The sequence below is a fragment of the Sus scrofa genome, chromosome 2, assembly GCF_054392235.1.
Source record: "Sus scrofa isolate SSC_HxYL_T2T_F1_AM1 chromosome 2, Sscrofa_HxYL_maternal_Yorkshire_Landrace_v2.0, whole genome shotgun sequence".
Classification (NCBI taxonomy): domain Eukaryota; kingdom Metazoa; phylum Chordata; class Mammalia; order Artiodactyla; family Suidae; genus Sus; species Sus scrofa.
The window spans coordinates 14,132,496-14,156,338 of record NC_139384.1 but is presented as its reverse complement, the minus strand read 5'-3'; the positions used below and the strand labels follow the sequence as shown (position 1 = coordinate 14,156,338).

Sequence of the window (23,843 nt, the reverse complement as noted above, 5' to 3'; positions counted from 1 at the left end):
CACTTTAAGTCACATCATTACAAGGCAGATGTGACTTCTTGCCCTTCCTCTTCCTTCTTAAAACAGTTAAAGTTCTTTTACAATGAAAAGGTGATGAAGTTTAAAATTTCAAAGAACTTTCTCTCTAGGAGTTCGCACTGTGGCACAGTGTGTTGAGCATGTGACTACAATGCCTCATGTCTCTGGGAAGGTGAGGGTTCAATCCCTGCCCAGCGCAGTGGGTTAAAGGATCTGGCATTGCCACAGCTGTGCCCTAAGTCACAATTGTGGCTTGGACTCAATCTCTGGCCCAGGAACTTCCATATGCAGTGGGTGCAGCCATAAATAATAATAATAATAATAACAACAACAATAACAAAACTTAAGCTGAAAGGGCTGCAAACCGTCTCCTTAGGAGTGGAATTGGTGAGAGGGAAAGGATTGCTAAATTTTTGCATTGTGAGCTTAACTAGTTTCATTTAACTATGTGCAGATATCACCTGTATGCAAGAAGTTAAGTTCAAATTAATTTTTTAAAAAAAGTTTCTCTCCTCATTCCCATGCCCAAGGATAACCATTAAACTTTTGGTGTGAACCCTTTCAAGGCTTTTTCATGGATAAATAAAGACAATGAGAAATAGAGAGAGAGTTTTAAAGGGGAAAAAAAACTTTATATTAAGAGGATCCACACTATAGACATTAATCCGCAATTTGCTTTGTTCATTCGACACTGTGATAGCACCACCTTTCCATAGGAGTATACAGTTTTCTCATTCTCTTTGGACTGTGTATTGACGCATAATATGAAATGATTCCGACGTATTTAACTCCATTTCCACACTTTTGCTGTTATACACAGTGTCACAAGGAGCATTATTACGTTCCAAGTGATTCTGCGATCCCCATTTTATATAAGGTAGAACTGAGGCAAGGGCTGGGGCTGACATCATTTGTCACCCAGGTCCTATCAGATGCATTGTGCTCAATATAAATGAAACTTCAGAAGCTCCAGGATTCAGGCTAGATTACGCACGTTCAAAATACATGAGTTCTTGTCTTGTGTTTGTGTATTGGCCGTTGTATGTGTGTCATGAGTCCTTTGTACTGGTTTTTACATACGTCATGAAAACTACCACATCATGCATTTTATTTGCATTCAGAATGATTAAATTAACACAGCAAATGTCATTAACTCATCCAGATTCTAGTTTAAATGGACTCATGAGCAGTGCTAGGTTCCTCTGACCAGTGCTTTCACCCACTGGACAGAAACCTCCTTTCTAATATGTTGCACTGTAATTGTACCTGAGGAGGCCACATACACATTCTCATTGGCCTTTAGGCCTGACTAAATGTCGGAAGAAGAGAAGTGGTCCTTGTTCTTGCACCACAAACTCATCCCACTCGGTCTATTTCTGAAGAAATTTGCAAGAGCCGGATGGTCCATGTCAGCCACAGGTTTGCTTTGCTATGCTCCCCACCACTAAAGCACGTCTTATCCCACCGTGACCATCACGTCCGTGGCTCTGCAGTTCTTCCTGGTGTTACTGACATCAGAGTAAGGACCTCTGCTGATGTGCGGGGGTGAGAAATTCTGTCCTTGCACAATATTTAAGGGGCATAAAAATGTCCAAATTATGTAACAACCACCCATGTAGCCACTATCTAACTTCCTCCATTGCTTTCTATTACTCAGCATTCGACTTCAGAAAGTTACCTACATAGGGAATGTAGCACCAGTTGACTGAATTCATACTTATTTCTTTAATGGTTCCTTTTTTCCTACGTTCAAAGATGCTGCTGTGGCCCTTCTTCTGTGTGTATATTATAGGTACACATATTCATACATATACTGACATGTGTATATATGTGGATATATATATATATATATATATATCCTTTTTTACATGGACAAAAATTTATCTTGAATATATTCCTTTAACAAAAACTTTGGACCAAAGGGAGGCATGTATTTAATTTTATAAACATTTCCAAATTTATCTCCATGACTGTTCTAATTTACCTTTGCATCGGGAATGTATGAATCCACATTCTCACTTAAAATAGGTATTTTTATACTGAGAAGTATAAAATTATCTTTCAATGCATTATTAATACACTGCATTCCTCATGCTCTACATGTATATCCATGTATATCCATACTTCTGTTGACTGCGTTTTTCCTCCTCTAACTATCCTGATTATATCTTTTGACTTGGAGCAGTTTTTGGAAATTACTTAAATGTACTGGGTACTAATTGTTTATCATTTATATGTGTCAGAAACCGATTGACCTGAGTAAATTTCAGGTCAGTTTCTAGTCTTTTATTTTTCTATTAAAGTACAGTTGATTTACAGTGTTGTCCCAATTTCTGCTGTATAGCAAAATAACTCAGTTATGTGTCTCTCTGTGTGTGTGTGTGTGTGTGTGTGTGTGTGTGTGTGTGTGTACATGTACTTTTTAAAATTCTTTTCCATGATGGTCTATCCCAGGAGATTGGAAATAGATCCCTGTGCTATAAATACCTCCTTGTTTATCCATTCTAAATATAGTAGTTTTCATCTGTCTTTTCTTTTACATAACATTGGTGTTTTTAATTTAGATGTAGTTGAATTTTCAGTGTTTCGCTTTCTGTGCACTTCTATCTTTATTAAATTTTTCAGTGCATAGCTAGGTCATAGATATTCTGCTGTTTTATTCTCACACCTTTACAGTTTAATCCTTAATCCATTTGGAATAATAAAATGTAATGTAGGAATACAGTACAATTTTTTATATGTATAAGCATTTATAGCACCACCGTTTATTGGGTCTTTTGTACTGATGCACACACTACTGTTTTCATACCTCATGCTTCTAAAGACTTGTGGGCCTGTTTATGATATCTTTTATCTCCATTGATCTGTTTGTCTGCCCTCACACTAGTACCACACTGGCCTTATTATTATTGCTTTAGAGTAAGTTCCGATAGCTGATGGGACACGTTCACCCTTTTTGTCCATTGAAATTCTCTTAGCAGTCTTTAGTTCTTTTTTCTTCTATATAAATTTTGTACGTCGGTACAGATGGACATAAAAATCCTCCCAAGCATTTCATTGAAATTACATTGTGCTTATAAGTTATTGAAATTACATTGTGCTTATAAGTTAATATGGGGGGCCTATCATGTTGATATGGCTGATGGCCTTGATAGCTGATGGAAAATACTTCTTTCCCTACTTCTGATATTTCTTTCCTACAAAAGGGGCTCATTTTGTGGAATCATGGCCATCCTGTTCCCTTTCTAGCCACTCAGTCTTCCCAGAAGGGTGCAGCAACATATCTGATCAGTAAATCTAGGAACCACCTGGCATGCCCTGCTCCACCCCCTCAGGAGCAGCCAGGCTGCTGGGCCCTTGTCCCCCCTGCATCTCAGAGGTGCTTCACCACAACTTGCAAGAGGCATGACTCAGTCACTGCCACCAACACTGGGTGGATAAGCCTGTCTACTCAGGTTGTTGACTGGGCACAAGTAACTTGACCAAGAAAGTCTTCCCCCAGGTGTCTGGAGGTGACATAATGGGCTCCCTATATACATTTCTTTTATTTCTCAACTCGTTCACGTCCTGGGGAAGGAGGAAATAGCTATTCACTGGAGCCTTTTCTGAGACCTCTGGCAATCATTTGTTTAAGGTATAGGTGGATCTGACTCGTGAATATTTATTCTTTACACATACATCCGGAAGTGAAATTGATTCAAATTTTCTTTTCTCAAACTTTCCCTAACTTGCAGGAACATATTGTGCTGTATTAGAATTATCAGTTTCACAAAAGTTTGGTAGAACTTTCCTGTAACATAATTGGGTCTAGTTTTGTGGGTAAATGTTTAAATAACGAGTCAAAGCGCACAGTTCTTTACAAGATTTAAGTGTTTTGCAGACCCCACCCTAACACAGAAACCAGGCACAGAGACTGCAATCACTTTCTGTTCTGTTAGTCTGCTTTCTTCTTTGCTTCTTTGCTTGTTTGTTTGTTTGTCTAAAGCAGGCTGATCTTCGTTAAAAATAAAGTTTGTTGGAGTAGAGTTGACTTAGAAAGTTGTCCTAGTTCCAGGTTTAGAGCAAAGTGAATCAGTTATACATATACCTACATGCATTCCTTCTCAGATTCTTTTCCCATGTAGATTATTACAAAGGGCTGAGTGGCCTACCCTGTGCTATACCGTAGGTCCTAGTTCTGCTTTCTTTTTAAAAAAGTAAATATTGGGAAAACACAAATAATGTATATTAAATTCTGTATGAGGAGTCCCCTGGTGGCCTCACAGTAAAAGATCCAGTGTTGCCACTGCTGTGGCTCAGGGTCACTTCAATGGCACGTATTTGATCTGTGGCCTGGGAACCCCACATTGACATGGGCACAGCCAAAACAAAATTATTTGTGTGATATAAAATATCATAATGCAGCAGCTACCACATGCCAACAGTTCATTTCAGATTGAAAAAAACTGTTCTCCCAGTCCATGATCTTCTTGTCTGTGGACATGTTCCTTTGTGCCATATATTAGATTCCAGGTATAAGCGATATCATAAGGTATTTGTCTTTCTCTTTCTGACTTACTTCACTCAGCACAAGAGTCTCAGGTTCCTTCCCTGTTGCAGCAAATGGCATTATTTTGTTCTTTTTATGGCTGAGTAGTATTCCATTGTGTATATGCACCACATCTTATAATCCAGTCATCCTGTAGATGGACATTTGGGTTGTTTCCATGTCTTGGCTATTGTGAATAGTGCTGCAATGAACATGCGGGTGCATGTGTCTCTTTCAAGGAAAGTTTTGTTCGGACATATGCCCAAGAGTGGGATTGCTGGGTCACATGGTAGTTGTATGTCTAGTTCTCTAAGGTACCTCCATACTGTTCTCCAGAGTGGTCGTACCAGCTTACATTCCCACCAACAGTGCAGGAGGGTTCCCCCTCCAGCATTTGTTATTTGTGGACTTATTAAAGATGGCTCTACAATATAAAATTGACATAACACTGTAAACCAGCTATAATGAAAAAAATTTTTAAATCATTATATATAAAAAATTGAAAAAAATTATGATTATTGTTCTTTACTCTCCTGGGGACATCAACTAGGAAAGAGATGGCCTTCATTCATTTAATTTTTCAAAAGAACAAACCATAAGGCAAGAAAATGATAAATTATTATTTTACATTTAAGGATTTCTCTCCCATGGAGGATATTATAGACAAAATAATAAATGACAGAATGAAAGAAAATCTTTGTCAAATGACCACAGATTCAAATCTTGGATAAATAAAGAACATGTAAACTCAACTCAATAGAAACATTCACAAGGAATTCCTGTTGTGGTGCAGTGGAAACGAAGCCGACTAGTAACCATGAGGTTGCAGGTTCAATCCCTGGCCGCACACAGCGGGTTAAGGATCCAATGTTGTCATGAGTTGTGGTTCGGATGGCTCAGATCCTGGATTATTGTGGCTATGGCATAAGCTGGCAGCTGTAGCTCTGATTCGACCCGTAACATGGGAACTTCCATATGCTGCAGGTGTGTTCCTAAAAAGAAAAAAAGTAAAAAAGAAAAAAGAAACATTCACAAAAAAATTTAGCAAGCAATTTGCAAAACAATAAAATCCCCAAATTCTCAGGAGAACATTAAGTAATGATCAAAGTTACTCGTACTTAAATGGGAGTAAACAAATAAAAATAAGACATCGTTTATACTCATTCTCCTGACCAAAAAAACATTAGCAAAATACCAGTCTTCAGTAGGAGGTGCAGTCGTGGAAATCCGCAGGCGCAAATACGAGGAGTTTGGGCTGAGGTATCCATTGTGGAAAGTGATCTGGAAGAACTTGGTCAAATTAAATATGTGCAGAGCCTCAGACTGAAAAATTCTGTTCCTAGCAACAGACCCTAGAAAGATTTCACACTGAGTTGTTTGTAGTGGAGGCAAGTTGTAGGCAATCGGCTGTCCATCACCAGGGAGGCTCATCAGTAAATTACGATGCATGGACACCAGAGAGCAGTGCTACTCAGTGTGTGGCCCATGGACCAGCATCAGTCCTTGGATTCTCTGTTTCTCGTCCATGATGAGATAACTACTTAAAGCGAGATCGAGCATTTGAATTATCACACAATTTTACCCTACCAAAACCTTTTCTTTGCTTATACAAAAATACTGGGCCACAGCAGATGAGAACATTTCTGAAGAAAATCATCTTTTACCATAAATACTTTGATAAACACTTCCATAAGCAGCTCTACGATTCCATGCAAGAAACCATCATGGCAGAGAAGAAGGGCCTAGGAAGGGGAAAAAATAAAGGGAAAATATGGACATAGGTGGGAACGAGATCATACAGGACCCCGTGGCCATGTCAGAATTTCAAACAGAATGATGAGTATTCAGGCACACTGGGATTTCCAATTAAAATGTAGGCGGGACCAAGGAAAGCATACTTAACTAAAAGAATGTTCTTGTAGGGGTTCCCTTTGGGCCCAGAAGGTTAAGAATCTGGCCTTGTCACTGCAGTTCAGGTCACTGCAAGGACGCAGATTGGATCACTGACCCAGAAACATCAATATGCCACAGGTGTGGCCCCCCAAAATGTACTTATATAATCCCCAAATTGATACCTTTCTTAACTGTACCATCAGTTTGCATGCTGAGAACACAGCTACTGGGCCATGGCAACTTCCCCAAACTATAGAAGAAATAATCTCAGCCAGGTGGAGGGTCAGCCTTTAAAGTCCAAGCAAGATATGTCATGGAAAATATTCTCAAAAGTACAATGGGCTTAAATATACCATTTCCAACTGCACAATTAGGTGGATGCTCCCAGTGGTCTTAGCTTTCTCTGCTCCTCTTTTTCAGCAGCTTTTCAGCTGATACTTCATCTTTACCACCCATGGAACAAAACAATGGCACCAAAGTGAAGGAATTCATTCTCCTGGGATTTGCTGGTCAACACAAGTCTTGGCTTGTCCTCTTCATAGTGTTTCTGGGGATCTATGTGGTCACCCTGGTGGGTAACATTGGCATGATCCTGCTCATCAAGATTGAAGCTTCCCTTCACACCCCCATGTACTTTTTCCTCCAAAACTTGGCTTTTGTTGATCTCTGCTATGCTACTGCTATCACTCCCAAGATGTTGCAAAACTTTGTGGGGACAGAACACTCTATCTCATTCATAGGCTGCATGGTGCAGTTGCTAACCTATGGTGCTTTTGCAACAAGTGACGGCTACATCCTGGCCGCAATGCCAGTGGACTGCTATGTGGCCATCTGTAACCCACTCCGCTATCCAACAGTCATGTCCCAGAGAGTCTGCATTCAGCTTGTAATTGGTTCATACTTCATGGGCTTCCTAAATGCTTCGGTAAACACAAGTTTTACTTTCCAACTGAACTTTTGCAAATCCAATAAAATTAACCACTTTTTCTGTGATGCACCCCCAATTCTTGCCCTCTCGTGCTCCAGTATTTACTTCAACATCATGCTTCTAGCAGCCTTTGTGGGGTTTAACCTGACGTGCACTGTGTCGGTCGTCATCTTTTCCTACATATTTATCCTGACTGCCATCCTGAAGATCTCTTCTGCTGCAGGGAGGAAAAAAGCCTTCTCCACGTGTGCCTCCCACCTGACAGCAGTCACCCTTTTCTATGGGACTCTGTCCTACATGTATCTGCACCACCGCACCCTAGAGTCTCAAGAGCAAGAAAAACTGGCTTCCGTGTTTTATGGGATTGTGATCCCCATGTTCAACCCCCTCATCTACAGCCTGAGAAACCAAGATGTGAGAGAAGCTCTGAAAGGGGTTGGAAAGCAGTGTTTCTAGCTTGGACACCAACTACTAACTCAGCATGTTCAACAAGCAAGCCAAAATTTCTCTCTCATTTCTCAACAGCAGAAGGTGTGTCAAATACATGTGAGATACAAACAACGAAAACGATATAAAGTGTAATTTCTTAGCTATATGAAAACCTCGTGAAAGGTAATAAAAACATCTGAAAGGATGAAATACATAACTTTCTAATTCACATATTTCTTGGAGAGAAAGCATCTTAAAAGAGCTTTGATATTCCTTTTGTCCATTCTGAGGCATGAGTATTTCCCAAATATACTTGCCTTTAAAATAGAAAATAAAAATAAAGAAAAATGGATGGTCAGCGATGGAAAGTACCTCCAACAACCATAGCATAAAGACTCACCAGGGCAAAAATCTTTTCTGTTTTCCCTTGAGAGATATCATTACTCTTGCTTTTACTCTATAGCTAAGCTATTTTCGTGTTATGAAGAATGAGTTACAGAAATTCTCCATATCTTTGGAGAAAATGTGCCCAAAGCAAGAGGAAGAAAGGAACAGTTGAATGAATCCTCATACATGTACATTCAGGCATTACGGATCAATACCTCTCCCCTCCGTACACGAGCTCTAACCAACTAGGAACCTGACACAGGCATCTGGCAGATAGGGAGCATATCAGTGTACCATTGGTAAAGTTGTATTTTAAATATAACTTGACTCTTCACCTGTGCCTTCTTGAAGGGTCAAATTCAATGCCGAATGTGGTGCTTCAGAGCAGCCTCACTAATCCAGAATTGATGCTTTATTTCCCTCAATCTCCAAGAGTGGAGAAAGATGGAAGAAACCAGGCCAAACACAAGAAGTCCTGCCTGGACTTGAACACGAGTGTTCTGTCCACTTGGGAGAAAATAAAATTAAAGCGTATGCCCGTTCTGTCGACAGACATGTTAACAAAAAGGCTGAGATCCCATGTGGTCTTTCTTCTCTCAATCTCATTCTTCAGTTGAACCATAAGAAGCTGTGAATGAGATGACTGACAGGATGGAAGTTTCCAGGCTTTCTCAACATTTCCAGAAGTTCCAAACTGTGGACTGAGGCAGAAATACTATGATTTAGAGCCAAACATAACCTGAAAAATACCAAGAAAATTCAGATAGTACCAGCCCATTACAGGAATGCATTACAGGAGATGAATCCCCAAATTAGGAAACTCTAATTTTTTTTTAGGACTCCTGGCGACATGTCCATATTACCCTCTGCAGAGAGAAATCCTGTTTTCAATCTGGTAGGTCATAAAGTCCTTTCCTGAGGGGGAAGAAATCTTTACCTTTATATTTAGCTGAACTGTCTCAGGATACAGAGAGAAATCTTTATATATATATATATATGTATATATATTACATTTATAGTTCTACAATGATCATCACGACCCAATTTTATAGCATTTTCTTCCCAAACCCCCAGTGAATGCCCTGCAAGCCCCCAACCTGTCCCATTTGGAAACCAAAAGTTTTTCAAAGTCTATGAGTCAGTATCTGCTCTGCAAAGAAGTTCATTGTGTCCTGTTTTCAGATTCCACATGTAAGTGATAGCATTTGATGTTGGTGTCTCATTGTCTGACTGACTTCACTTACCATGAAAGTTTCAAGGTCCATCCATGTTGCTAAAAATGCCAGTATTTCACTCTTTTTAATGGCTGAGTAATATTCCATTGTGCATATGTACCACATCTTCTTGATCCACTCCTCTCTCGATGGACGTTTAGGTTGTTTCCATGTCTTGGTTATGGCAAAGAGTGCTGCAGTGAACATTGGAGTACATGTGTCTTTTCGAGTCGTGCTATTCTCTGGATAGATGCCTAGGAGTGGGGTTGCTGGATCAAATGGTTGTTCTATGTTTAGTTTTCTGAGGCATCTCCATACTGATGTCTCAGAAAGTGGTTGCACCAATTTGCAATCCCACCAACAGTGTACTAGGGTTCCTTTTTCTCCACAGCCTCTCCAGCACTTATTGTTTGTAGACTTTTGGATGATGGCCCTTCTGGCTGGTGTAAGGTGGTACCTCAGAGGGGTTTTGATTTGCATCTCTCTAATGATGAGTGATGTTGATTATCTTTTCATGGGTTTTTTGGCCGTCCCTATGTCTTCTTTGGAGAATTGTCTGTTTAGATCTTCTGCCCATTTTTGGATGGGGTTATTTGTTGTTTTGATATTGAGCTGTAAGACATGTTTGTAAATTTTGGAGATGAATTTCTTGTCAGTTGATTTATTTGCAAATATTTTCTCCCATTCTGTGGGTTGTCTTTTCATTTTGTTTAGGGTTTCCTTTGCTGTGCAGAAACTTTGAAGTTTCATTGAGTCCCATTTGTTTATTTTTCTTTTTACTGTCATTATTCTAAGATGTGGATCTGAGAAGAGGTTGCTGTCATTTATGTCGGAGAGTGTTTGGCCTGTGTTTTCCTCTAAGAGTTTGGTAGTGTCTGGTCTTATATCTAGGTCTTGAATCCATCTTGAGTTTATTTTTGTGTATGGTGTTAGGGAGTGTTCTAATTTCCTTCTTTTCCATGTGGCTGTCCAGTTTTCCCAGCACCGCTTGTTGAAGGGGCTGGCTTTTCTCCATTGTATATTCTTGCCTCCTTTGTCATAGAAGAGTTGGCTGTAGACGTGTGGGTTTAATTCTGAGCTTTCTCTCCTGTTCCATTGATCTGTAGTTCTGTTTCTGTGCCAGTACCATACGGTTCTGATGACAGAACTTAAGTTTCACTATCTTCATATGTCTCCTTACAGACACATTCTTAAATGCAGTGCCTATAAATGCCTTACACAGAGGAATTGGACAGGGGCAGAAATGTTCTTGGGAAAATCATGTGTTAAATAAGAGCAACTTAATATTCATAAAGTAGAAAAATAGAAAGTATGGGGACAAAGAAAACACATAATTGTCACAAATTTATTTCTTCCTGTCCATGATAGACCCAGTTAAGCACAAATTTTAAAACGTGATTGCAGAAGAGCTACTTGACATAGTCAATGAGAACAAATTTGTATTGAGAAACTCTATATTCTTAAGGCCCACCAACCAAACACACCTGGAGGCAAAGTTTAGGAGTCAAAATTTGACTTCTGCAACACACGCCACAGAAGCTGTGGACAGCTCAGGAAGAAGGCCTGGGGCGGGTCTTTTTACGGGGTATAGGCTTTGGCTTTTGCTGAAGGTTTCCAGGTATGGACCAGGGACCCAGGTACTCCCTCTAGATTTGGATACTGTCACAAAGCAGAGATATTTCAGTAAGCAATGCTCAAGAGGGGGAAGGAATAAGGTAGGAAAGCTATGTCATTGGCAAGAAAAGGTCTCCATCCCTTACAAGAGGGAGCTGCTAGCCTTTTTCCCATCGCCTTGTGGGCATGGGAGGTCCAGGGAGAAACATGTTTCTTACTGGCGTTTTGTGACTGTTGACATTGTGTTAGATACATGACAGGCTGATGTATTGGGGGAACTGAATTTTATCTTCATAGTAACTTGGAACCAGGAAACTAACTTCCTTTTCTCTTTCTTCCATTTTTCCTTTCTTTCTTTTTTTCCTTTTCTTCCTTCCATCCTTTCTTCTTTCCTATTCATGTGACCATGGGATTATTATAAAAATGCAATTAATGCAAAAATTAGTACGAATACATAAAATATTCTCTGCTTCAAAATCGTAGAGCTGGAATTATTAATGAAGCTTGAACGTAAACACTAAATTCGTCCACTTAAAACTGAAAATTCTCATTGAAACAAAGCCTAGGGTGAAGACGAAATAAAAACAATATTGCTACATATCTATAAAACAATAATTTGCAAACCATTACATAATCCTCTGTAAACTACAGAGGGTTTTCAAATAAAATTTTATAGCTCTATAAATACTAGTGTTAGTAAATAGGGAATAATTATAACAAATTATGTAAGCATACATTTTAAGGCATGAGAAAATAATGTGAGGTAAGGATAAGAGAGTAATCATTATTTTTTAAATTAATATTTAAAATCTATTAAGTAACAGAAATAGTAAAATCAAGAACTCATTTTCTGGGGCGAAAGGTAACATCACAATAAAATGGATAAATCACTTGCTGATTGATCAAGAAAAATCATACTGGGGAACAAAAAAATTTGTAAATGAGAGAATACTAAACAATAACAATATCCAAATGTATTAGCAAGTCTGATGGAATGACTGGTTTTCCTAAGGGAATACTGACTGCAAGAAGTTACCACAGGAAAAGTTAAACAACAGGTAATATAGGAGAAATAAAGTTGTGAAAGTGCAACATTTTTGCCAAAAAGCACCAAGCCCTAGAGTTCTAAACAAATATTAAGAAATAGACAATATCAATAAAGCTTGACCTGTTGGTGACCATGGGAAAAAAACAAATGTTTCAACATAAGTTTTATAAACTAAGCATCAAAGACAGCTCAAAAACTATACTCCACTGCCACACGCAAAGATTAATATATAAATACGTGGTAAAAATATAAACACTCACAAAGAAAAAAACCTCAGCAGCATAGTGAAGAATAATACACCATAATCAGGTTAGTTATATTATAGGAGCACAGAATAGTTTGATAATAGAAAAATCTATTCATGTAATGATGTATGTATTAATTGTTAAAAGATAAATCATTAAATCATATCCAAAGATACTTAAAAACTATTCCTCAGGTTAAACATTTATTCTTAATTCCAGTGTTTAAACAAAATTTAAAATATTTCAGCCCAAAGACTTGATCCTATTTATACGAAAACACTGACAGCATCCATTTAATCTCAGAAACAAGTAAAAGATGGCCTCGGTCAAAATTGTTCTTAAAATTATTCTGGAGCTACTGATCGAAAGCACTTACATTACAGAAGGCAGTCCAAAAAAAAAAAAGGAACGAGGCAAAAGGAAGTAAAACTAATTATTTGAAGAGAACATGATTTTTTTTCAGGACATACCCAGGAGAATTAACTGTTATACACAATAGGGCCAATCATGTGGCTAGAAATAAATGAGTGCACGTAAATCATTAAATTAATTAGAAAAGCAACAAACTACCATAAGTAGAAAAAATCATTCTTATGTCTATAACATTATAAAAAATAGAAATGAGTTTTAATACCACTAAAATAGCATCCAAAAGCATAAAATATTCTGTGGGCAACAGAACAAAATAGGCATAACCTCTGTATGGTGAAACCTATAAGCATTTCTGAGAATCGTTAATACATCCTATTATAAGGAGAGAAATGCATATCAAAATAGCAGTGAGGTAACCCCTCACACGGGTCAGAATGGCCATCATGAATAAGTCTACAGAGAACAAATGCTGGAGAGCGTGTGGAGAAAAGGGAACTCTCCCATACTGTTGGTGGGCATGTAAATTGATACAACCACTATGGAAAACAGTATAGAGCTTCCCCAGAAAACTGAATATAGAACTACCGTATGATTCAGCCATCCCACTCCTGGGCATGTCTTCAGACAGAACTACAATTCAAAAAGATACATGCACCCCTGTGTTCAGAGCAGCGCTATTCACAATAGCCAAGACATGGAAACAACCATTGGAAGATGAACGGATTAAGAAGATGTGGTACCTATACGCAGTGGAATACTACTCAGTCATAAGAAAGAATGAAACAGGACCACTTGCAGCTACATGAAGGCAACTAGAGATTCCCATACTGAGTGAAGTCAGAAGGAGAAAGACAAATACCACTTGATGTCATTTATGTGTGGAATCTAAAGTATGCACAGATGAACCTATCTAAAAAACAGAAACAAATCACACACAGGGAGAGCAGACCTGTGGTTGCCTGAGGGAAGGAGGAAGGAAGTGGGATGGGCGGGGAGCTTGGGGTTGGTAGATGCAAATTATTGCATTTTGCATGGATAAGCCTGGGGTCCTACTGTGCAGCACAGGGAACTATGTGCAGTCTCTTGTAGTAGAACCTGATGAGAGATGGTATGAGAAAAAGAATGTGTGTGTTTCACATTTCATAAGATGCTAATGTCCAGAATATTCAAGAAACTCCTGTGCTCAATGGCAAAAAACTAACAAACCAAATTAAAAATGGGCCAAAGATTTGAAAAGACATTTTTCCAAAGAGAGACAGTTGGCTAAAATGTACATAAAAAGATGCTAAATGTCACGAATCATCAGGGAAAGAAAAATCAAAATGACAATAAGATATTGTACTATTTAGTATACCTATTATTAAAAAAAAAGCTAAGTTTCAATGAGAATGTAGAAAAATTGAGACTCTTTCTGCGTTGTTGGTGGAAATGCAAAATGGTATCGCCATAGTGAAAAACAGTATAGGGATTTCCAACATTAAAAATAGAATTACCATATGACCCAGCAATTCCACATATGGGTATTGATCTGAAGAAAATGAAAACACTAACTCAAAAAGATCTCTGCACCCCCATATTCATCGCAGCATTATTTACAATAACTAAGATGTGGAAACAAACCAAGGGTCCATCAAGGGATGAAGGGATAAAGAAAATGTGAACATTATTCAGCCCTAAAAGAGAATGAAACCTTGCCGATTGCAACAACATGGGTAGATTTGGGGTGTGGGGGGCAGTATGCCCAAGTAAAAGAAGTCAGATAAAGACAGATACTACATGATCTCACTTATATGTGAAATCTGAAATAAACAAACAAACAAAACCCGCCAAACTCATAGGCAGAGGCAACAGGTTCTTGGTTGCCAGAGGCAAGGGGTGGAGGGAGGGTGAAATGGGTGAAGGGAGTCAAAAAGGACAAAGTACAAACTGACAGTCAGAAACTAAATAAATAATGGGAACGTAATGGACAGCATGGCATCTATAGTTAATAATACTGTATTGCATAGACAAAATCTGCTAGGAGAGTAAATCCTAAAGTTCTTATTCCAGGAAAAACAGTTACGACTATGTATATGGTGACAGATGTTATTTCGAATTACGATGGTCATCCTTTTGCAATATACGCAAATCAAATGATTGTTGCAGACCTGAAACTAAAATAAGGTTATATATCAATTACACCTCACTAAAAATATCAATAGGACATTTGGATTCACCCCCAAAATATGTTTGTGATAAGGTAGCAGCAGGAATTTTTATATGTCTCTAAATGCACTATTATTAAACTTCTAGATAGAATACCTGGAAATTTAGGAAAAAGCTCTTCAGATGGAAGTGAAAAATCTATCAGTAACTTGTCTTATTCAGGAGTAGATTAAGAATAAAAAATCAACCTGGGTTAAAATATGCATGTATATTTAAAGCTGATGTCTAAAATAACTCTACAGTGTAACCAATAAATAAGTAAATGTTAAACCTGAAGTTCCATTTTTTAAAAAATAGATGGAGTTCCTGTTGTGGCTCAGTGGTAAGGAAACCGACTAATACCCATGAGGACTCAGGTTCTATCTCTGGCCTCACTCAGTGGGTTAAGGATCCAGCATTGCCCTGAACTGTGGTATAGGTTAGAGACAGCTCAGATCCCTCGTTTCAGTGGCTGTAGAGTAGGCCAGAGGCTACGGCTCAGATTTGACCCCTAGCCTGGGAGCGACCATATGCCCTAGGTGTGACCGTAGAAAGACAAAAAAATAAAAAGTAGATAATTATTTTTAAATCTTTGAGGTAAAGAAGGTCTTTATAAGTATAACACAAAGTACAAAACAAATTTCTAGCACGAAAATGAAAAGTGTTTGCCTGTCAAAATACACAGTTAACAAGGTAAATAATTAACATTGAGAAATAAATATTTGCAAATTTTATAAGGAAGGGAGAGTTTTTGACACAAGATTTTATTATAAAAGCAAACAAAATATTTTTCAGAGGGCAACATATGTAAACACGGAAATCTCAGAAAAAGAAATATGAGTGGCTCTTGGACATAGGAAAAGATGCTCAATCAGGTTTATAGGAGAAAACAAATAAAACTAAAATATATGTTTTTTTTCCTATCGCAATGACAAAAATGTAATAGTATTTTCTTCACAGTGTGTTAGAGAGTATTTGCAGAATAATCACTCTGGATTTGCCAGAAGCAATTGAAATTGACAGAGCCTTGTTCCAAAGGACAGTTGGGCAATGTCTATCTACTGTGTTTGCACCCTTTGACCCGGAGGCTCCTCTCCTAAACATCTTTTAATGCTATAGATGTATTCACACTTATGCACACTAGTCTATTTATTATAAGATTATTTTTAGTAATAATGATTAAAACCATATAAATGTCCACCAAAACGAAAGACACTTTCCTTAAACATATGAAGCAATGCAGCTGTTCAATAAAATACCATGCAACCCATAGAGCATAAGATTTCTCTTTCCATGTAGATCACCCAGAAAGAATAAGTTAAATGCAATCTCCAAAAAAAAAAAAATGTGTGTGATACACTGTCATTTATATGGGTGAGGAAGAAAGACTATAACATTAGAGTGTTTGTAGATGCAATGCCAGGCTACTCTAGGGGATAGGACTTGTAACAGTGAAATTCCCCGGGGAAGGAAACTAGAAATTGGGAAGCAAGGGATAGAGGGGGAGATGTTGATACTTCTGAGTTTTTAACCACACGGATGGTTTGTTAGACACCTGCCCTGCAAAAAGAGAGGCAGAGAGTATCCATTGTGACTCAGTGGGTTAAGAACCTGACTAAAACCCATGAGGACTCAGGTTCCATCCCTGGCCTCGCTCAGCGGGTTAAGGATCCAGTGTCGCTGTAGCTGCGGTGTAGGTCACAGACTAGTGACCACAGTCACTGGTGTGGCTGTGGCTGTGGCACAGGCTGGCAGCTGCAACTCTGATTCAACCCCTAGCTTATGCTGTCCACATGCCACACAAGCAGCCATAAAAAGAGAAAAAAAAAAAAAGAAAGACAAGAAAGAAGGCAAGGAGTCAGGGTGGATGAAGAGAGGAAGGAAGGGAGGTAGGGAGGAAAGAGCGAAGACAGAAAAACAGAGAGGAAGGGAGGGAAGGAAGGAAATTTGTCAATACCAGGGCTGTCCTTAACAGAGAAACCAAGAAGTCCCTAAAGGCAGTAAAACAAAAATACATTTTGTCCCCTCTGCAAACCTGAATTTTATTCAACAGGGAGTAACTAATGAGTGTTATGTTTTTCCAGTTCCATCACAGGCCCTGGGAACCCAGTTTCTCAAGGGATCCATTACTGATCCCTCAGGCCCCAGCTACAGACTCCCTGACTGGGAGGAACCACACAGAGAGGCCTGGGGAGCAGTCAGCCTCGACCTGTTGCAGAAAGAGAATCTGGAGGCAGCACTGGTGTAAGTAAAACAAAGTAAATCCCATTTTGCAGCATCAGCCATGTGTCCCTGCAGTGTGTACAGGGAGTGGCAGCTGAAAGGGTCGGAATCCTGCCGCCCTTTGCCCCAAGACCGGGAGGAATCCATTCATCAGTGGTGATGTAATGGAAGTGGAGTGAGGGAACTCGGTGGGGCTGTGTGTGTGCAGGGAAAAGACATGCATGGACAAATAATTGAATGAGTTCATCGATCAATCAATATTTTGTGCCTTTAATGTGTTGCTCCCATGTGTTATTATGGACTTTTGAGAAGCGCTAATTCAATACCCGGTCTTCCGCAGGCAGAGGGACATAAATTAGCTCGCTTGAGCCTCACATCACTGCAAAGCAGGCTTTATATTTTCCTATTCCTCTTGCTTTTAGCTTCCTTTTTAAAATATATACATTCCCAGGAAGTTGCAAGGGCACTACAGAGAGACCCCTGTATCTTTCACTCCGTTTTCCCTTAATGAATATATCTTGCATGAATATATTATGACATCAAAGCAGGATTTGTATGTTGGTGTGTGTGACTCTGTATGTGTTCTTTGCTTGGTTGTTTGCTTCTCTTTTTAGGGCCGCACTTCTGCAAACAGAAGTTCCCAGGCTAGAGGTCAAATCAGAGCTGTAGCTGCCGGCCACGGCAACACCAGATCTGAGCCACATCTGTGACCTACACCACAGCTCATGGCAACGCTGGATCCTTAACCCACTGAGGCAGGCCAGGGATCAAACCCCATCCTGTAGATCCTAGTAGGGTTCATTCCCACTGAGCCGCAATGGGAACTCCTGTGAGTCATTTTATCACATGTGTAGATCCATATAAACGCCACTGTGATCACGGTACAGACCTATTCTGTCGCAGATGTCAGAGTCCACACAGATCTTCCTTGTACTGCCCCTTGTAGTCACACCACTCCCTCCCCCTACCACCCTGATCCCCGGCATTCACCAATCTGTTCTCCATCTCTGTTACTTGGTCATTTTGAGGATGTTAGATAAAAGGAAACAAACGTATGTGACCTTTCAAGCTTGGCTCTTTTTCACCCAACATAATGCCCTTGAGTTCCATCAAAATTGTTAAGAGTATCAGTAGTCTGTTATTCTTCACTGCTGAGCGCTATGCTAAGTCCTGAGTGGTATGCTAAGTGTATGTTTAGTTTTCTAGGGAAACTGCCAATCTGTTCTCCAGAATGACTGGACCATCTTCCCTTCCCACCAGCCACACTGTGAGAGACTCACACACTTTGCATCCTTACAGGCGTTTGATATTGTCGCTGAGTGTTTTTGAATTTCATCCGTTCTGATGGCTATGTAGTGTTCTCTTTCTCTCATTGTATCCTTCATGTGCATTTCCCTAATGCCTAATGAAGTTGGACATCTTGTCATGTTTTTGTTTCCCAAGCATAGAGCCCTCTTTGGGGAATTGTCTGTCCATATCCTTTAACCAACTTCTACCTTGTTTTTCAATTTTTGTCTAAGGCGTGGTATACTCAGGTTGAGTTTCATTTCTTCCTCATTGGATATCCAATTGCTCTGGCGCCATTTATCGAGAAGACTCCCCGTCTTCCACTGCATTGCTTTTCCATCTTTATCAAAATCCCGGTGGCTCTGCTGGTGTGGATCTATTTCTCAGTTCTCTGTTATGATCCATCTTTGTGTCTCTCTCCACAATATAACAGTGTGGATTACTCTAACTACAGGACACATCTTGGCATTAGGTGAAGTGGTGCATCCCATTTTCTTCTTTTTCAGATTTCCTTGGACTAACTACTTTGTCTTTCCCTATAAACTTTAGAATAACCATATCTGTATCTTTAAAAAATCGTGTAGAATTTTGATAGAAACTTCCTTAAACCTTTACATCAATTTGAGAACTAACATTATATTGTATTGAGTCTTCTAATCCACTAACATGGTATGTCTGTCTGTTTCACTTTTCTTTGATTTCGTTCATCATTGTTTTGTAACTTTGCAGCATGCAAATCGTATACAAGTCATGTTAGACATGCACTCAAGTGTTTCATTTTTGGAGTGATTGTAAATGATAAATGTGTTTTCAGTTCAGTAACCACGTGCCCATTACTGGTACATAAACGCAATTCATTTTCGTGTGACCATTTTATGTTCTGCAACATTCCTGATGAACTCCTTACTAATTGAGGAATATTTTGATAGATTCCCACGTATCTTCTGCACAGGCTGTCATGTCATCTGCAAGTAGACAGTTTCGTTTCTTCCTCTGTGATCTGCATAACTTTGATTCCTTTTCTCGCCTTATTTCCCTAACTAGAACTTGCAGAACACTGCTAAATGGAATTGTTGGTGAGTGGATCTTTGCCTTGTACTCAACACTTAGGGGGTGGGCATTCTCTGACCTTTAAGCCTGATGTAAGCTGTAAGTTGTTGTGGATGTTTTTCATCAAGTGGAGAATGTTCCTGCCTATTTCTAGATTTCTGATATTTGTTATCATAAATAGGTGTTGGATTTGGTCAGACACCTTTGGTTGTCAATTTATGTGATACTGTGATTTTTCTCCTTTAGACTATAAATGTGATACATTATATAACTTGCTTTCAAACCAGCCTGTCATCCCTATAATAAATGCCATTTGGACATGGTTAACATACATACATATGTGTGTGTGTATACATATGACTATAAATCATATGTAATGGTATTATATACATTCTGCATGTTTGTGTGTATTAATTATATTCGCTAGTATTTTGTTGAACATTTTTCAAACTATGTTCATGAAAGATTCTGCGTTTGTACTTTTCTTTCTTTGTACGTCTTTATCTAGTTATGTTATCAAGTAATACTAGATTCATAAAGCAAGTCAGGAAGTATTCGTTCCAAATCTGTGTTCCAGAAGAAAATGTGTGGATTTAGTGTTAATTCTTCTTTAAATACTTGGTAAGTTCTCCAGTGATTTTTGAAGGAAACTTTTAATTATTAATTCAATCCTAATGGGTGTAGAGCTGTTCAAATTATCCATTTCATGTTAGATAAGTTATGTGGGTTTGTACTTTTCTAGGAATGTACTCATTTTGTCTAAGCCGCCCAATTTCTGTGGGCAGTGTTCCTGGTGGTCTCTTAATTTTCTTCTGGATGTCTACTGGGTCTGAAGTGATACCTCTGTTTCATTCATTCCTTATTTTATAATTTGTATCCTCTCTTTCTTTTTCAGTGTCAGACCTCCTAAAAATGCATCCACTATATTGGTCTTTCAAAGAAACAGTGTTTTTGTTTCACAGCCTTTCTGTTGTTTTCCTCTTTTCAATTTGATTGATTTCTGCTCTAAGCTTTATTAGTGTCTTCCTTCTACATGCTCAGGGTTTGATTTGGTCTCTTTCTGTTTTAACGTAGGGGCTCGATATTTGGTTCGAGTTTTTTCTATTTCTACGGTAAGAATTTTAGGGTGGTATTCTCAACACCGCTTTGATTGCATTCCATAAATTTTGGTGTATTTGCATTTTCACTCAGCTTAATGTTTTTTCTATTTCCCTCGAGACTTCCTCTCTGACCCATGGATTATTTGGAGATGTATTGTTCTTATACCCAGTTTTAGAGGGTTTTCTATTTTCCCTCTCCTGTTGATCTCTATTTTGGTTATTGATCTCTAGTTTGATTCCACTGTCTTTGGGGAAAACACACTATATGATTTCAATTCTTTGAATTTGATAAAAGAATTTTCATGTCTTAATATATGGTCTAATTTGATAAATACTTTACTGGAGCTGGAACTATATATACATATTCTTTTCTTCTTAGAGAGACTGTTCACCTGATGTCTGTTGGATCGTGTTGGCTGAGGATGTTGTTGAGTTTTTCTCTATCCTTGTGATTTCCCGCCTAATTGTTCTATCACGCCTTCAGAGAGGAGTGTTGAAGACGCCAGTTATTATTACATATTTGTCTGTTTCTCCCTTCAGCTCTAACAGTTTTTGCTTCGTGTATGAGTTGTAGCTCTCCTGTGTGGTGCTCACACCTTAAGGACTGAAATTTCTGCTTGGTAGGTTAACCCTTTCATCATTCCATGGTATCTCTCATTGTCCTTGGTACTGTTCCTTGCTGTGAAATCCACTCGATATATTAATATAGCCACTCTTGGAGTTCACATCATGGCTCAGTGTTTAATGAACCCGACTAACATCCAGGAGAATGTGGGTTTGATCCCTGGCCTCACTCAGTGGGTTAAGGATGCAGCATTGCCATGAGCTGTGGTATAGGTCGCAGATGTGGCTGGGATCCAGCATAGCTATTGCTGTGGTGCAGGCCGGTGGTTAGAGCTCCAATTGGACCTCTAGCCTTGGAACCACCATATGCCTCGGGTGCAGCCCGAAAAAGGAACAAAAATATATTATAGCCCCTCGTTCATTCTGTGGGTTAATGTCTGCATAGTATGTATCTTCATTGTTGTACTTGAAACATACATATATCATTGCATTGACATGCATTGCTGCTCCACAGAATAAATAATTTCATCACATCTTTCTCTCCACTCTGCCACATTCTTACTTGTAATTAACATTTTTAAAACATTGAGAAAGAGGGAGCAAGAAAAGAAAAAAATACGGAAAAATACAATGACTTTCTTCCCCTTGAGCTTTCTAAGTTGTTTGACCGTACAAGCAAAGAGTTTAACCCAACTAATGTGGTTCTCAGTGTACCCACATTTCACTCAAACTGGTCAAATGTAACACCAGCTGTGCATATATGATGTAAACCTCGAGTAGCCACTGGGAAAGCTATTCAGCGATATGCAGTGAAAACACTATAAATAAATCAAAATGGGAATGTTAAAAAAAATCTCAAGTAGTGTACAGAAAGGCAGGCAAAAAAAAAAAAAATGGAGAAAGAGAAAAGGAAGACAGGAAACAACCCACCCCCCAAAAAAGCCAAACATAAGCCTTAACTGACCAATGATTCCATAAAATGTAAATGGTGCTCTATTTTGAAAACAACAAACATCATCAATTCCCACTTTTAAAATGAAAAAGGAAGTGCAGAAATGCATAAGTTTAAAACCTTTAAAATTCTTTCTAGACTGTGTATTGATCCATGAGATGAATGTGCTATGATCTCCTTAATGGTATTTCCAAATTTTGCTATTATAAACAGTGTTTCAGAACACCACTAACTTCTAAGTAGTTTCAGGACCCAAGTTACAAAGGAAGGAACTCAGGCTGAAGGTAGTTACATCCTTTGTCTCTAATGTCTGGTAGGACAAGAAGTCAGTGCAGACCTGCCACTCTCCTTTCCACTGTCCAATGCTGAGCCTAAAAGAGGCTTCAGAAGCTCTGAGACTCAACATGAGTTAAATGTGTTCAAGTGGCTTGGGAGCTGGCCATTTTCTTCAGAGTTTTCATTTGATTTGCAAATACCTTCATCATAAACGAAGCAAGAAATTTCATACTGAGACAACCCACCCTTAACGTTCGTTTTCTGGGTCCCAGGTGGGTGGTGAGGTTTGTACTCATTTCTTCCACTCTTGAAAAGAGCCCCCATGGTGTCCTATCACTTCATTTGAATTCAGAAGGATTAAGGTCAAGTTGATATGGTAACTGGGATAATAATAATTACCCATCATTCTACATTATGTGGACCCTGGACCAAGTCTAGCTTCCTCTTGGAAGTGCTTATAATACCCAGTGGATGCTTGCATCCAGCCTCCCTCAAAGGGCTGCATTTCAGCTATTTTAATCACAAATTAACCTGAGGAAGGAACTTGCACTTAAACTTAGGTCCCCACGCCCTCACCAAATGTTAAATTAAAGGGAACAGCTTCATATTCCCTTACAACAAAGGTATTTGACTCTGCTTACTTCTCAAGGTGTTTTAGAGAACCAGAGAAGTCCAGTCAACGACAAGCCTAGTTTGCTACATTCCTACCACGAAAGGCACATTCTCACTGACCATCTCGTGTTTGCATGTACATCGCTCTGCTTAGAGTTACCTATATCAGGATAAAGAATCCTCTGATGATGCACTGAGTATGTGGATTCTTCTGCTATGAGTAAGTTTCTTTCATTACATCGTTTCTAACATGTGCCAATGAAGAAGAATATAACTCTCACAAATCAACCAATTCAGAATACAAATGACACCACATATAGGTAGTGAGTGTGTGTGTGTGTGTGTGTGTGTGGGTAACGAATGTCGCTGTATGTGTTGTGACGAATGTCAACTAGATGGCAATTCCATGCTCAGGATAGTAGTACAAACATTCTGAAGCCTTCAAACATATGTAGACCATAAAGATATCTCAGAAAGTTTCTTTTCCTACTTTATGCTACTAATTTCAAGACCGAACTAGGATGAAAGTAATAAATGGCTGACGCAAAAACTATAGGTTGCTGAAAAGGTACTTAATTATTTGTGTATATTACTTTATAAAAGCACAGATATCTGTTTATGGTGGTGGAAATGGGTTAATATATTTTTTAGAATCAGACATATTAGAAGTCAGTCCCCTTCCATGAAATCTTCTTTATTTTGCGAATGACTCTATGGCTCCCTTACCTCTGTCCATGTGGTGGTTTCTTATCAAGGAAATGCAAAGAACTATTTGGAAAGAAATAAACCTTTTTATGAGTGTTTGCCATGAAAACCCACTTTTTGAAAAAGGGACATGAAATGTAAGAGCCTTTTTTATTCACCAGGTCACATAGATTTCCCTTTTTTCCTAGTCCCCCTCCTGGTTCCTTCTAGACTC

General features: G+C 38.8%; 1 protein-coding gene and 1 long non-coding RNA gene across 3 annotated transcripts in view; both read left to right on the top strand.

The window, feature by feature from the left end:
- The window catches only part of LOC110259266 (uncharacterized), a 109,036-nt gene that overhangs the window by 32,450 nt on the left and 52,743 nt on the right, over positions 1–23,843 (top strand). For both annotated transcript variants that reach the window (XR_014836964.1, XR_014836963.1), the window contains exon 3: positions 16,945–17,104. This is a non-coding gene — a long non-coding RNA (uncharacterized LOC110259266). The remainder of the gene's footprint in view (positions 1–16,944; positions 17,105–23,843) is intronic.
- LOC146405117 (olfactory receptor 5AK3-like) lies at positions 6,894–7,823 on the top strand. The gene has a single exon (XM_085015136.1). The coding sequence runs from the start codon at positions 6,894–6,896 to the stop codon at positions 7,821–7,823; it is 930 nt and encodes a 309-aa protein (XP_084871262.1).

What these genes read in the sequence shown, in the direction of transcription:
- LOC146405117 (XM_085015136.1), top strand. Translation starts at nt 6,894, where the DNA reads ATGGAACAAAACAATGGCACCAAAGTGAAGGAATTCATTCTCCTGGGA.